The sequence below is a fragment of the Microcaecilia unicolor genome, chromosome 4 (assembly GCF_901765095.1).
Source record: "Microcaecilia unicolor chromosome 4, aMicUni1.1, whole genome shotgun sequence".
NCBI lineage: Eukaryota > Metazoa > Chordata > Amphibia > Gymnophiona > Siphonopidae > Microcaecilia > Microcaecilia unicolor.
Genome location: NC_044034.1, coordinates 197512528 through 197528878, shown reverse-complemented (window position 1 = coordinate 197528878; position 16351 = coordinate 197512528). Strand labels below are relative to the sequence as shown.

Genomic DNA, 16351 nt, shown 5'->3' with positions numbered 1-16351 from the left:
GGGTGCCCATGGAAAGCATCCTGAACTTTTCTCAGACTAGGAATTTGTTCAGGGCCCTTAGGTCTAGGATGAGACGCATCCCCCCTGTTTTCTTAGACTAGGAATTTGTTCAGGGCCCTTAGGTCTAGGATGGGGCGCATCCCCCCTGTTTTCTTTTCCACAAGGAAGTACCTGGAATAGAATCCCAACCCTTCTTGCCCGGGTGGAACGGGCTCGACCGCATTGGCGCTGAGAAGGGCGGAGAGTTCCTCTGCAAGTACCTGCTTGTGCTGGGAACTGAAAGATTGAGCTCCCGGTGGGCAATTTGATGGCTTCGATTCCAGATTGAGAGCATATTTGAAGAACCCACCTGTCGGAGGTTATCTGAGGCTACCTTTGGTGAAAAAATATAAGCCTCCCTCCAACAGGTAGATTGTCTGGTACAGACACTTTGATGTCGGCTATGCTGCTCTGGAGCCAGTCAAAAGCCCGTCCCTTGCTTTTGCTGGGGAGCCGGAGGGGCCTGAGGCGTGCGCCGCTGACGAGAGCGAGCTTGCTGGGGACGAGAGCGAGCTTGCTGGGGGCAAGCCTAAACAGGTTGTCGGGAAGCAGGAGTGTACCTACGCCTATTAGAGGAATAGGGAGCACTCCTCCTCCCTCCAAAAAACCTCCTAGAAGAGGAGGTAGTAGCAGAAGGCGTCTGGCAGGCGACAAAATCCATAGCATCATGGTGCTTCTTGAGGGAATCAACCATATCCTCAACCTTCTCTCCAAAAAGATTATCCCCCCAGCAAGGAACATCCACCATTCGGTGCTGGGTCTTCAATCCAGGTCCAAGACACGCAGCCATGAGAGTCTGCGCACCACGATGCCTTGAGCAGCTACCCGGGATGCAGCATCAAAAGTATCAAAGGCTCCCCTGGCCCGGAATTTGCGACATGCCTTCTGCTGCCTGACCACCTGGTAAAAAGGTTCGGCAAGCTCGGGAGGAAGAGCTTCAACCAAACTAGACAGTTGCTTTATCGAGTTCCGTAAGTGAATGCTGGTGTACAGCTGGTATGTTTGAATTTTGGCCGCGAGCACTCCAGCCTGATATGTACGCCTCCCAAAAGAATCCAAGGTCCTAGACTCTCTGTCCGGGGGCGCTGAGGCATAGTCCCTAGTACTCTTGGATCTTCTGAGAGCAGAGTCCACCACCACGGAATCGTGAGGAAGTTGCGCCTTCACCATCACAGGCTCACCGTGGACTCTGTACTGGGACTCGGACTTCTTGTTGACCACTGAGTTAGATAGAGGGCAAGACCAATTTCGCAACATCACTTCCCTCAGTGTATTGTGCAAGGGGGCCATTGCAACCTCTTTTGGTGGAGAAGGATAATCCAGGACCTCGAACATCGCCCTGGGCTTATCCACAGCCTCCATAGGAAAAGCAATGTCCCTAGACATTTCCCGCACAAAAGATGAAAAGGAGTGACACTCAGGTGGAGATTGCCTAACCTCAATACGTGGAGTGGGATCAGATGGAAGCCCCTGAGAATCTTCCTCCGAAAAATATCTGAAGTCTTCCTCCTCTCCCCATGAGTGCTCCTCTTCGGTGTCGGACAACAGCTCTCGAAGAGCAGCCCGAACCCAAGCCTGCCTCGACCTCGAGGATCGATGTCCTCGTGAAGGGCATTGAGAAGTGGACCCGTGCCTGGACTCCGGCAAAGCTTCCTTCACTGACGTCAAGGGAGAGTCCACCCGGGTGGCAACCGGCTCAGGCACCGCAAACGGTACCGAGGGCGGAGACCTTCGGGCAGGAGATGGGCCAGACGCCATCTCAGCAGTAGGTACCCGAGGCGCAAGCACCTCCGGTACCGAGGCAGATGGATGCATCATCCCTTCCAGAAGGCCTGGAAGCATGGCCCGGAGACACTCATCGAGGGTTGCCATCGGAACAAGCTGTGGGGAACAAGCAGGAGTCGGTGCCAGAGTCTGAAGAGCATCGAGAGCCGACGACCGACGCATCGGCACCTCCTGAATGGAGGGTGAGCAGTCCTCGCGGCGCCAGCGCTTCTCGGGTGCCGCATCCCTCGGCTCCCTGGAGCTCTCGGTACCGTGACTGGAAGGAGATCGATGGCGATGCTTCTTAGCCTTCGCCCAATGCCCGTCATCGACACTCCTCGGTACCGATGAGGAGGACGTGGAATCCTCAGGCCTCCTCAGGGCTGGATCCGACTCAGGGCGGTCCCGGGGGGCCTACATAGCAGTAGGCCTCGAGATGGGTGGAGACCCACTCGATGCTTCGCTGCTCCCAGCTCGAAGTGGTCTCTCGGCAGCCATTACCTGACCTCTCGATGCCGCTTCCCTCAAAGTCGATGCCGCCGACCTCGGTACCGATGTCGATGCCGACGTCGAAGGACCGGACCGATCCGGAAAAAGCTTCTCACGCTGACCCTTTCGAGCAACCTGGGTCCTCTTTTTCATTAATTTACAAAGCTTACAGGAAGCTGGTAAATGGTTGGGCCCGAGGCACTGAAGACACCAAGCGTGGGGGTCGGTCGACGAGATGGTCCAGTTGCAGCGGGAACAGCGCTTGAAGCTGCTGGGAGTCCTCGATGACATGGGAGGAAAAATAGCAGTCGAAAAATCAAACGACTCGATGGTGCCACCGAAAAAGGCACAAAAAAGGGAAACAGAAGCGCGACTGGGCAGCCTAAAAGCGGCTGCAATCGGAAGAGAAAGGAAACTTAGAAAAGGGGGTAAAACCCTATGAAAATAAGGCCTTTTTTTTAACAAAAAAACAAAAGAGGCAAAAAAGGGGACAAAACGGAGCGCGTAAACGCCAGAAACGCGAGGAGCGCTCGAAAAACAAACCCTCTCTCGTGAAGCGGAGAAAAAGAAACTGAGGGAAGCACGTGGGCATTTCAGACGGGAAGTCACTCGCGCATCTGCGGTGCGTTGTCCCCGCGCCCGTTGCGCTGCTTCTAGAAATTTTTAAAGTTTTTTCTTTAAATTACGGAGCTCCTGGGCCATCGCGGACGACGACCCATGCGTGATGATGTCCAGCCTGCTTGTCCTCGGAGAAAGCACAGGAAACAGTAGAGACAATACAAACCAAGACGACCAATGGTGCACAAATGACCTTTAATGAATATCTTCTAAACGACTTGCACTAGCTGCAAACGCTCAACTCAAAAGCAGGTTCTCAGGTTGCTGCACTAACAATAAGGCTGCTACTCCTACCGTAGTTTCAGACTCCTGATGTAGGCCATTTAGACGGCCATTGGTCGTCTTGGTTTTTGTCATCTCCACTGTTTCCCGTTCTTAAATATCAATTACCCATAGTTCACTGATCTGTGACAGTTATAGTGAAGCCTTAGTTTTAGACATTAAATAGATAAAAATTTGCCTGCATACTGGAAAATGCCAGCTAAATTACAATGAGATGTATGAATATTTCACAATGCTCTATCTGCTCCATTGGTACTGATTTGCATTTACTAACCTACAGGAGAGCAGCTTACAAAAAAAACTCTGTCAACCAATGGAAGGACAGATTTAAAAATACTCAACACAATGTGCTTTGACTTCCCTGAGATGACAAATGAATTGAGTTTCTTGTAGGAACACAGAGCAGCTAAGGGAAAGACTTGTTCTTCTGTGGTTTTGCCTGGTCTCCTCGCTCCACAGAGAATTAATGACAGCTAATTTCCAGGGTGTGTCCACATGTATACATGGATCCAAAAATACTGAAAATCTGGTGTAGATGGGACACTACAATCTTAGAACTGTTGGGCCAGGGCAGGACAGACATGGTGTTCTCATAAAGTTGGGCTGGGGCAGGACAGACATGGTATTCTCATAAACCTTTTTTTTTTTTTGGATACAAGCCTCTCCCTCCCCCATACCTCCAGCAATTCTAAGGGCAAGGGGGGGGGGGGGGCTTGGAAAACAATAAAAGTGTGAGCCAGGAGTTACTGGAAACTGTGTAAGAAATTGAAATGAAACTGGATGAATGACAAAAAAGTTATTGGGACACACCCACAGAAGGAGAAAGCAACAAACATGATTTTAAACAATCTGTTTTGCCTATAGGCAACTACATTTGTCTATTTTTTTTGTCTTACTTGGATTTATCATAGCCAAATATTTCTCGTATGTGCTTAGATATTTCATCCTGACTTTCTCCACCATCATCAATGAAGTCATCCATCTCAGAATCCCATTCATCACCATCATCCTCAATCTTACGTTTGTAAGCACTGGTTATAGGGGGCAAAGGACGTCCTGGGCACAAAAGTAATTACAAAGAATCATGGTTAGAAAAGGTAAAAGTCAAGGATCAAAAAATAATTTAAATTTTTTTTCCATTTAGTAAACAAATACTATAAATCTTCAGTATACTGCTTCACTAAAACTCATCATATTACAGATCATATAGACTACGTAACAACTGGTCACCCCTTCCATTCCATTACTACACCCTTGAATATTGTGTGCGGTCCAGTCCCCGCTATAGCTTCCAGACTATTAAAAAGGTACTTAGTCTATTTCACCATAATGCTGTCAGCTTAGACATACAATAAACATACTCCTGTTTACTGATCACTTTTGACAAAGCAGATTTATCTGGCTGCTTCCTTGCAGCCGCCAGGATCAGTTTGCTTGCTGTGATCACACACTAACGATCAGCTTGTGTCTTTGTATCGCTCTATGATGGATTGGTACCTGGAGCCAGTGGTGTGCTGGAGCCGGCTCGCACCGGCTCGCAAGAGCCGGTTGTTGCAAATAGCGAGCCGGCTCTGGCTCTTCTCCCTCCCTCCTCCCTCCCTTCGGATCCGCCTCACCTCCCGCTTTAAAAATGGCCGCCGAGACTTCCAGAGGCGGCCTCGCGAGACTTCGGCTGAAGTCTCGGCGGCCATTTTGAAGCGCGAATCGGCAAGGGAGGACTCAGACAGTCGGCGACTCGGCGCTGGAAGCGAAGAATTTAAAAAACAAGCAGGCGCGCGGTGAGAGACCGGATCGGGAGGGCGGGAGGGAGGAGAAGAAGAATTTCATAAAACAGCTCGGGAGGGGGTGGCAGGGGGGAAAAGAGAGTCGCTGCTGGGCATGGGTGGATGGAGGGGGTCGCTGGACATGGGTGCATGCAGGGCAGGGGAGAGGAGGGTCACTGCTGGACATCTGGGTGCATGCAGGGCAGAGGAGGGTCGCTGGGTATGGGTGCATGCAGGGCAGGGGAGAGGAGGGTCACTGCTGGACATGGGTGCATGCAGGGCAGGGGAGAGGAGGGTACACTGCTGGACATGGGTGCATGCAGGGCAGGGGAAAGGAGGGTCACTGCTGCACATGGGTGCATGCAGGGCAGGGGAGAGGAGGGGAGAGAGAAGAAATGCTGGACATGGATGGAGGGGAGACAAAAGTGAGAAAGGAGATGAGATGAGGGAAAAGGGAGAAAAACTGCACATGGATGAAGAAACTAGGCAGAAGCTGAGGACCAGAAATGAAGAAGAAAGGAGGAAATAAATAAATGGAAAGGAAGCCCTGGAAACGGAGTTAAGAGGACAGATAGCAGCAGAATTCTCTTCCTATGAAGAGAGGCTGAGAAGGCTAGGGCTTTTCAGCTTGGAGAAGAGACGGCTGAGGGGAGATATGATAGAAGTGTATAAAATAATGAGTGGAATGGATCGGGTGGATGTGAAGCGACTGTTCACGCTATCCAAAAATACTAGGACTAGAGGGCATGAGTTGAAGCTACAGTGTGGTAAATTTAAAACGAATCGGAGAAAATTTTTCTTCACCCAACGTGTAATTAGACTCTGGAATTCATTGCCGGAGAACGTGGTACGGGCGGTTAGCTTGACGGAGTTTAAAAAGGGGTTAGATAGATTCCTAAAGGACAAGTCCATAGACCGCTATTAAATGGACTGGAAAAATTCCTCATTTTTAGGTATAACTTGTCTGGAATGTTTTTACGTTTGGGGAGCGTGCCAGGTGCCCTTGACCTGGATTGGCCACTGTCGGTGACAGGATGCTGGGCTAGATGGACCTTTGGTCTTTCCCAGTATGGCACTACTTATGTACTTATGTACTTATGTACTTAGAATTGGATACTGGGCCAGCATGATCAGAAAAACAGTCACCAGACAACAAAGGTAGAAAAAAAATCATTTTATTTTCATTATAGTGTTTGGAATATGTTCACTTTGAGAATCAGGTGCTCAACATTAAAAGTTTATATTTATTTACTTATTTATGGCATTTTATCCCACATTAAACATGAATTAGATTGGAACCTGGGATCATTTAATTTTTTTTCCTGGAGAGAGTAATGCATTGCCCCCCTCCCCCGCTATAGCCAGCTCTGCAATTTTGGGGGGGCGCAGAGGTGGATGGGGGGGGGGTGCGCAGAGGTGGACGGTGGGGGGGGGGGGGTGCTGAGGTGGACCGGGGAGAGAGCCTGTTAAAAATTTACCAGCACACCACTGCCTGGAGCACTGCTTATCGCTCCATGATGGTATTTGGAGCACTGCTTGCAATTTTGGTTGACAAACCTGAGGAAGATTGTAGCAGAATTGGAAAGGGTGTAGAGAAGGGTGGCAGAAGTGATAAAGGGGATGGGACGACTTCCCTATGGGGGAAGGCTGGGGCTCTTTGGTTTGGGACCAAGGAGGTTGAGGGGAGACATGATAGATATTTATAAAATACTGAAGGGCCAATGCACAAAGGTCACCATTAAAAACAGCAGCTACGGGTGAACTTACCGAGTCATGAACAATGACCAATGCACAAACGAGACGAACGGAAATTTAATGACAACCATTTTGTATCAGCCCCTGGAAGTGCCCAACACATGGGCAGAATAGGAGTTTCCAGGACATTGGGGGGGGGGGGGGGCGGGCGGGGGAAGAACTCATGCACTCATGAAAACAAAACTTCGGAGCTCCTGCAGTGGTGCGAGGAACTGCATAACCACTTTGGACGGCAGTAGGGAGCTCGAGTGAGGTCAGCAGAGCACCGGAAGGAAGGGTGGGCTCCCTGCACCAGGCCAAGGGGTGATTGGGAGGCAGAAGCTGAAGAGAGAAAGGAACTGGACAGGGGGTCAGCCCTGGAGTTGCCAGCATGAATGTGGAGGGCTCCTCACTGACAGGCACTCCTTTATGTGCATCACATGGAATGCTCATTATAATACTAATGAGCTCGTAATATATTTGCATGGGATTCTCAGTAGCTGCTATGGCATATGGTTAATGCCAAACAAAACCCCTTTGTGCATTCGAGACCGGTCTAAAGCAAACGTTGCAACCACAAACGTCGGCCCCTGAGTTGGAGTTGAATGGGTGGATGTGAATCGCTTGCTTACTCTCTCCAAACATATAGGGACTAGGAGGCACGAAGTGAAGCTGCTGGGTGGAGGATTTGGGTCATTGTCAGAATAAAGGACTACATTTTTCTCAATCCTGAAGGCCCAGTGTTTGCTTTCCCCGTGTTCTTGTTTATATTTGTATGCTGTTTCCCTTTCTTTTTGTGACTGTAGACAATATGCTGAAATCTGCCTAGTGTGCAGCAGCGGCGGCCAAAAAAAGCAAAGAGGATGCTAGGAATTATTAGGAAAGGGATGGTAAATAAGACCAAGAATACTATAATGCCTCTTTTGCTCCATGGTGCGACCTCACCCTGAGTATTGGATTCAGTTCTGGTTGCCGTATCTCAAAAAAGATATAGTGGAATTAGAAAAGGTTCAAAGAAGAGCAACCAAAATGATAAAGGCGATGGAACTCCTCTCATATGAGGAAAGGATGAAGAGGTTAGGGCTATTCAGCTTGGAAAAGAAAGACAGCTGAGGGGAGATAAGATTGAGGTCCACAAAATCCTGAGTGGTGTAGAACGAGTAGAAGTGAATCGATTTTTTACTCTTTCAAAAACTACAAAGACTAGGGAACACTCCATGGAAACACTTTTAAAACAAACAGGAACATACAGTAACATAGTAGATGGCAGCAGATAAAGACCAGCATGGTTCATCCAGTCTGCCCAAGACAAACTCATTACATGGTATGAAGTGATATATCATATGTATACCTGATCTTGACTTATCCTTGCCTTTTTAACGACATAGATTGTAAGTCTGCCCGGCACTGTCCTTGTTCTAAAATTTCTGAAGTTGTTGTCATAGCCCCTGAAAAGCTCCACTCCAGCCCATCCAAGTATATTCAGCCTTGATCAAGGCAAAGACCATAGAAGTCTGTCTCAATAGCAGATGCTGGGCAGACATAGGGAAGCCACTGCTTGCCCTGGGATTGGTAGCATGGAATGTTGCTACTATTTGGGTTTCTGCCAGGTACTTGGTCACTGTTGGAAACAGGATACTGGGTTAGATGGACTATTGGTCTGACCCAGTATGGTTATTCTTATGTTATGTTCTCTATCATAGCTCCCCTTGTAATGGTATCAGTTTATTACTGAAATATGTAGCATATTTGCTGGATTATATATACACCAATATATTTGTGTATCTTTTAAAAATATATATTTGACACTGCAGAAGAGAGAATAGGTTCATTTCAAGTCCCTCTCTCTCCATTCCTTTTTCTGGGAACTTCTGATAGCAGGGATAGTTAAGTACAAACACTTAAACACAAAAGAGCTTCCTCTGCCCTCCCACCTAACAAAAGATGGACTAAGGTGGGCACCTGAATAAAACAAAGAACTCAGAGGAAGCATAAACAGGACATTTGCTTGTCAAAGGTATACCTGCCCCTCCCATCAGCTTCCAGACATGTGCAGAAAGGAAGGACTTGTAATGTGTATCTGCCCCAGAGACTGAACAGGACATCAAAAGACCATTTGCCAGACAGCAAGTCTCGTGATGTCATAAGACATGAGACCAGGACTCAGGGGTCGTGTGCAGACATGAGACCAAGATACCACAATGCTTTGCAAATGCCCAAGGGTCGTGTGGAAACCAGGACAAAGATCCACATGGAATATCCTCCTGCAGCTTGCAAGATATAAAAGGACAAGCTGTTTCCCAAGAGTCAGATTCTCATCAACTGCCTCCTCCTCTTGGAACCTGCCTCCTCTTGGGGTCTGCTGATGCCTTGCTCCTGAAACATGTGCTCATCAATCAGCTGGACCACAGCATGCTTGTAACAAGGACTTGTAAGTTAACCTACCTGCTACTTTGTTCTATTTTATGCACAGATTACCTGTAAAGATCTCTTAAAACCTACCTCTCGTGTGCAATTGTATATTAAATCAATCTTTTTGAAGCTAAAAATACGGTCTCTTTGTGTTCTGAGTATATACTTAATCTATTCAATTTATTGCAATTATCACCTTTGGTGATTGGTGGAGAAATTAATATCCTAAAACTTATAAATACAGCACCTGCTCTTAAATTATAAGCAGTGGCGAGTTGCTCTAGAGCTATTTTCCCCAAAATAAATCATTTCTTGTAACATATTAATTGGTGGCGAACGGGGGCAGGTATTCTGTGCGAGTAGAATACGGTAGCAGTGTTCTTAAATTATATTTTTGTATTTTGTTGCTTTATAGAGAACTGAGTATCAGGTTTCATTAATTAAATTTCTGATTGATAAATTGATAAGGTTTTCAGGGCACTACTTAAGATGTTGCGCGTAATGGACATTTGGTCCCTGCCAGCGTGCCAATACTTAAGTACTTACGCAATTATGTACCTTATGTACTGTATAACAAAAATTTTAGGCATGCTCTGGCATAAAATAAAAACTAATTTTGCGGATAATTCTGAGGAAGACATACACACAGAGAAACACACTATTCTAGGTGTACATAACCCCACTTTGCTTAAGCGATGCATAGAATCCTCGGGCCCCAATCCATGGACCCCTAGCGTAGTGGAGGACATTAGTAGCATCTCTGATATGGAGAGCAAATTCGAAAAATATTGTAATTTATATTCAATTAAGGAAGGGAGCAAGAGAATTTCTGCATGCACTTGGTTAATGTGGGCCATGTGTGAGAAAGCCTTAAAAGAGCATGCAGAATTGAACGACAAATTACTAGCTAAAGAGAAAGAATGCAAGCAGGTAGGCACAGAAAAGGATTTCTTGATCACAATGAATAGGTGCTTAAATTATCAATTGGACTCTTCTAGGCAGCAGATAGAACATCAGCAAGCTCAGGAAAATCAAATGAAAACCCAAATTTTAGCTTTAGAAATGCAAGCAAATCAGGTCCCAGGCCTAAAACAACTAACCAGAGAGCTAATACTGCAGACGTCCCCTATAGGTGAGAACAACACTGAAAAAATACAGGATTCTCATGTGCAGATATCAGCTATCTCAGGCCTTCCATGTGCCCCTCCAAATACAGCCACAGCCATGCCTGTTTCAGCCGTGTTAAAAGTATCTGAGGCTAGACAGCTACCGGGTGGACTCATCCAGACGATCAGTTCCCAGCCCCTCTCACAGACAGATATATAAGTGATAGCCAGACAAATAGGCAAGATAGACCCTGACAAGTTCCCCCAAGCTTGTGTGGCATTATGGAAATTAGAACAGGAAGGGAGGATTGATACAGAGGAATTAATTAAAGTGATCCGTCTCTGTATCAAACCTGAATTTGCAGGAGGGAGCTATTCAATTGGCAAGACAAAGGGGTTTCTCTTTGCTAAATTTGGCAATCGCTGCGAGTGTATCCTTTGGCATGAGAACGTTCAAGATCTTAAATACATATGTCCAGCAGGGCAAAAATGAGGGTATTGAAGATTATGTAAGGAGGGCAATTATTTTACTAATTATGACAGGGGAAGTGGAAGGAAGAGATTCCAGAAGGCAGATCCCAGGAGATCTACTAGATGTAAAAGTAGATGATGAGAGGTTGAGAGAAATTTGTCAGGGCATGCATCCTACTATTGCAAGAGCTCTCTGATCTTGGGCCTCTGCTAGGGATTTGTGCTTGAAGGCCAAAAATGTACAAAGGTATCAGCCTTATGCAGTACATCCAGTGGCGGCAGCTGTACCCACTTTATACCCTGATCTAGCTCCATACCAAGAGCAGGCCCCCCAGGCCCCCTCACGGCATCCAGCTCCCCAACCCAAGAATGTACCACCTGGGCTGCATTCTGACCGAAGCTCCCATAAAGGTAAACCTTTAAGAAAAAAATCCGCTCCTCTATATGTAGGTAATGAAACTCGCAGGCAAGCGGTTAGCATTTTAAAAACTCATGGTGAGAACATGGCATACTGGGACCAACAACCCCTTGATGTTCTTACCGTGCGGGCGCTGCAGGTTCTCTCAGGAAACAGGGAAGAGCCCCCCTCTGAAAAGGAAGAAGCCATAGCCGCCTGTCTGTCACTAACACACATGGTAGCCCCATCAGCCCCTCCATTAGAAGCCTAGGATAAGGGGTCCGGCCTGAATCGGAGGATGCACAGTGGACCCCACTCTGCAAACTGCAGTGGGACCCAGGGGGCAGACCTCTGATGTGGGTTGGACAAGGACACAGGAAAGTTTTGGCATTAGTGGACACTGGTGCCGCCGTAACACTCACTAGCTTTATACCTGCAGGATCACATCCCATAGGGCCAATAAATCTGTCCACCTTTGCAGGAGACACCAAAAGGGGGTACCAGTATGGAGATGTACAGTTTAAAATAGGAGATGATACATTTCATACCACAGTAGTGCAGTGCCCTGACACATCCACTGAAGTGATAATAGGCTCTGATTTTCTACACAAAAACAACATGGTAGTGGATCTATGTAATCAGATACTATGGAAATGCCCTCACTATGAGTGGCAGAAACAAATTGATCCGTATTATAAACCAAAGTGGCAGAAAATAGCAGGGATAATGCCAGAAGCAGAGCAGAGCAGGTGGAAAGAACTTTTCCCAGACCTCTGGACCACTAGTGCCACTGACTGCGGGAAAATAAAATCTTCTGTGAAAGTTAAGGGAGAATCTGTACCACCACAGAAACAGTATCCCTATCCTAGGGAAGCAATCCCTGCACTTCAGGGTGTTATATCAGATCTCATGAAACAGGGAGTAATTAGAGAAACCCAATCTCCTTTCAACTCAGCTCTTTGGCCTGTAAAGAAGGTTGATGGCATAAACTGGCGCCTCACAGTGGACTACCGAAAGATTAACAAAGGTACACAAACTATAGCCCCTATTGTTGCCTCTGCACTAGATATCTTAAGCTCCATCACCCCAGAGAGTAAGTGGTTTTCTGTAATAGACTTGGCAAACTGCTTCTTTGCTATTCAGCTTCATCCAGAAAGCCAAGACAGATTCGCATTTACATTTCAGGACAAGCAATACACATTCACCCGCCTTCCTCAAGGGTTTCATAATTCCCCTACCCTGTGCCACCTCCATGTTACACAGATGCTAGAAAAGTTGGGGGTCCAGGATAGAAAATATGTTCATTCATATGTAGATGACATTTTGATTGTGGGTTCTGACAGAGAGGAAGTTCAGGGTCGCACAGAAAGAGTCCTTGCTTTAATTCAGGAAACAGGTTTCAAGGTGAATCTGGGTAAAGCTCAATTGGTCCAACAGTCAGTTCAGTATCTAGGGACCATAGTGGGAAATGATGGGAGGCAAGCTGATACCCGTAAGGTACGTGCCTTGCTGGAAGCACCAGCTCCCCACGATGTCCATTCCTTGCGAGTCCTGTTAGGGGGGTTCAACTTCCTCCGCTCCTATATTTATCAGTACTCTAATATTGCAAGCCCCCTGTATAGGCTCCTGAAAAAGAAAAGTCACTGGGAATGGACTGAAGAGCATGAGAGAGGACTGTCTAGATTGAAAACTGCAGCAGCACAGGCTCCAGCACTAATATATCCAGACCCTGCTAAAAGCTTCACCATCAAGTTAGCCACAACTGAGACTGCTTTAGCTGCGGTCCTTCTCCAGCGTAATCAACAGGGAAAACTTTGCCCTGTGGCATATGAATCACGTAAACTGACTGATGTGGAGAGCAGGTACACTGAATGTGAAAGAGGATGTCTAGCTGCTGTTTGGGCAGTTCAGACATTCAAGCATCTCTGTGGAGAGGCCCAAATCTCTATTTGCTCAGGTCACACTCCCCTCAAGTATATAATTTCAGGTGCCCTTACTGGCTCACACATTTCAAACACAAGACTAGCACAATGGACTCTAGTTTTAATGAACAAAAGGGTTCAATTTGAAATCCAGAAAAGTCCAAGCCTTTTAGCCCATGCACTGATTGAAACTGGGTCCAATCACTCTTGCCCTTATCAAGAGAATCTGCAATCTCCCCTGCAATGTCCCTCAGCGCCCCCTGTAGAGGAGGCTAAGACTTTAGTACCACCTAGAAACATTTGGTTTACGGATGGGTCCTCCTTTTGGGACAAAGGTATACGATATACTCAGTATGCAGCCCTCAGCATAGACCAGGAAGTCCTAAAAGGTAAATCTGATAGTCATTCCTCAGCTCAGAACGCAGAAGTATTAGCTGTCCAGGCTGTATTGACTCACACATGTCCACATATAGACACTAATATATCTCATGAGTGCCTCATAACGCACCCTTTAATGATATACAGCGATAGTGATTATGTAGTACAAGCCTGTTTAGGGTGGCTGAGTCAGTGGTCTCGTAATGATTTCTGCACTGCTGATGGCAAGCCCTTGCAGCAAGGACAATTGTGGAAATGGATTGGGAATTGGTTACAGTGTCATCCAGGTAAATTAATGATACGTCATGTTAAATCACACCAGGACCCCCACCATTCCCTTGAAGCTTCTTTTAACCATCAGGTAGACATGTTGGCTTCTCAGATTTCTGCTGTCACTAGATCTGGTAAAGATACTTCTGAGCATATACCAGATCAAATATTTAGACAAGAGCTGATTTGTTTAGCCCACTCATATTTGCATGAGGGAGTAGAAGGAACCCTCAGTCGCCTTAAAGCCATGGCATCATGGCCAGGAATGAGAAAGGAAGTGGAGGATTGGGTAGGCGGCTGCCTACAATGTGCACAAGTTAAAGCAGGACAGACTAAACCAACACCACTTTTACATCAGAGAAGGGTAGGACCCTGGCACCGGTTACAAATTGATTTCATAGACAATTTACCAGTGACCAGAGAGGGATACAAATACCTTCTAGTTATTGTTGATGCTTTTAGTGGCTGGGTGGAAGCATTTCCTTGTAAAAATCATACTGCACAGACTGCTGCTAATAAACTGTTCTCTGAGGTAATTTGCAGGTTTGGCACTCCTCAAATCATCGACTCAGATCGTGGACCAGCATTTGTGGGTGAGATTTTCACAGTCCTGTTACAAGCCCTAAATATAAAACACAAGCTTCATGTTCCATATCACCCACAGAGTTCTGGGCAGGTAGAGAGAATGAACAGGACCATAAAAGAGGCCCTCAGAAAAGTTGTAAATTCGACAGGTAAAGATTGGGCTCAGAAATTGCCTTTGATACTAGCATCCATACGCAGTACATCCCGCCTGAATTCACATGTAACCCCTTATCAGATACTGTTCGGACACACTATGCCACTCCTAATTTCTAGTGACTATATCAATCAGGACCCAAATGATGATGAGACAGACCCTACTTTTGTACAATATATCAAACAACTAGTAGAGGATAAAACCACTCTGCAAGCCAGAGTCACTCAAGCCCTGGAGAAAGCAGCTCAATCTAAAAGTCTACATTCCGCTATCAGCTCCCTCTTTGAAGTAGGTTCTCAGGTAATGTACCGTAAGCTCTTCAAGGGAAAACGGGACCATGTCCTCTCTGCAGGATGGAATGGCCCTTATACAGTATCCAACCGTATATCCCCAGTGGTATATCAGATCAGCTTTCCACAGGGAAAGACAAAATGGGTACACATATCTCAGCTAAAGAAGTACACCTGATTGTTTTTCCAAGTAACACTAGGTGTCCCGAGCGCTCATGTGGGCTTCTGCGGTGACAGGAAAATAGAAAAAGTTTTTATTATAAACCCTTTGTAACCCTGATAAGAATTTAAAATGTAGCTTTTATTGTTCTTTTGATTTAAAATGTATCTTCTATTGTTCTAAAAATTTTAAATGTAGCTTCTATTGTTATTTTGAATGTTTAAGATTTAATAATGTCTCTCTGCAATATTAAGATTTAAAGATGTAGCTTCTATTGTGACTATAGTATGTTTGAGAAATAGATGTACCTATAGAATATTGTTTAAGGATTTAGAAATGTCTTTTTTTTTTTCTGATGAGTGACTCCCACTGGAGTTGAAACTAAAATACTGGGTAAGAAGTTTTAAAAATGCCTCCTTATAATAGGTAACTCCCGCTGGAGCTGAAACGTAATATTGTGCTTTAATGTGAATTAACAAGATATGCTTATTTTTATAGAAAAGAAACTAAAGCTTAAGAAAATAAAGCCTGTCTGCACTGCACGCTGCTCGCATACAATGGTCTAAGATTATGGGAAGGAACTGTGAACAAGAGAGGGATCCCCCCACCAGAACCAGCCATGTGACCTGCTAAAATTAATGTGAAAGTGTCTTTCTGTCTTTTTCAGAGTTCAAGTTCTAATGAAATAGTGATCCTGTTCCACTTATGAGATATTAATATTTTTAATGGTGCTAGTAACTAATATATATATATGGCTATCTCAGATACCTGTTCTACATTTTAAAATAGATCTATGCCTCTTCTACATTTTTAAATGAATAGATCTATGCTGTTCTACTTATGAGATAGTAAATGAAACGGCTGTGGTAATCCAAATGGATGCCGCAGGTGACACTTTTCGTGCTTTATTAATTTTGCTAATTGTTGCTTAGTTCTAAATGAATGAAAATGCTTTGGCAAATCCAAGATGGATGCAGCGTACGTTGCTTCTGTGCTTTTTGTGTTCTACGTGCAGGTTAAGCTCAATCCTGGATCTGGAATGGACGATCGGAGACCTAAAGGCCTAATAGAGTTCTTTGTTTGTCATGTGGTCTCCATGTTACATGTTTGTTTTATGTTATGGGGTACCCAAGAAACTATAAGCAGACATTAATAGACCCTCCCTACTAACAGTCCCTCCATTAGTTCACATTGTCCAAGAAAGAAAAAAAAAAGAGACCATTTTCACTGGCAGACTAGCTATAGAAAAGAAAACCATGTTCACTATTATTGGAGCTATGGCTACAGACATATATTAAGTTCTACCAATTGCTGTCTAAGGATATATATTCACATGTGTATATTTGAAATTATGAGCAAAGGTTTCTCTTTACATGATCTATCAGGTACAATCAGTACAGGGAATGTTTCTGACCTTTTTTAGTTTATTATACATCACAGCCAGTACGTGCAAAATGCTCTCTCTGGAATGAAATATTGGCTGTGTGCAAAGCAAAATTAACATATCTTTTCTAAAT

At 45.5% G+C, this 16351-nt stretch overlaps 1 protein-coding gene across 1 annotated transcript in view; it reads right to left on the bottom strand.

Moving 5' to 3' along the window:
* Window positions 1-16351, bottom strand: part of SPTY2D1 (SPT2 chromatin protein domain containing 1) — a 281070-nt gene that overhangs the window by 40982 nt on the left and 223737 nt on the right. Inside the window, exon 4 of the mRNA XM_030201111.1 lies at window positions 4089-4248. Coding sequence (XP_030056971.1) covers window positions 4089-4248 — 160 coding nt within the window. The remainder of the gene's footprint in view (window positions 1-4088; window positions 4249-16351) is intronic.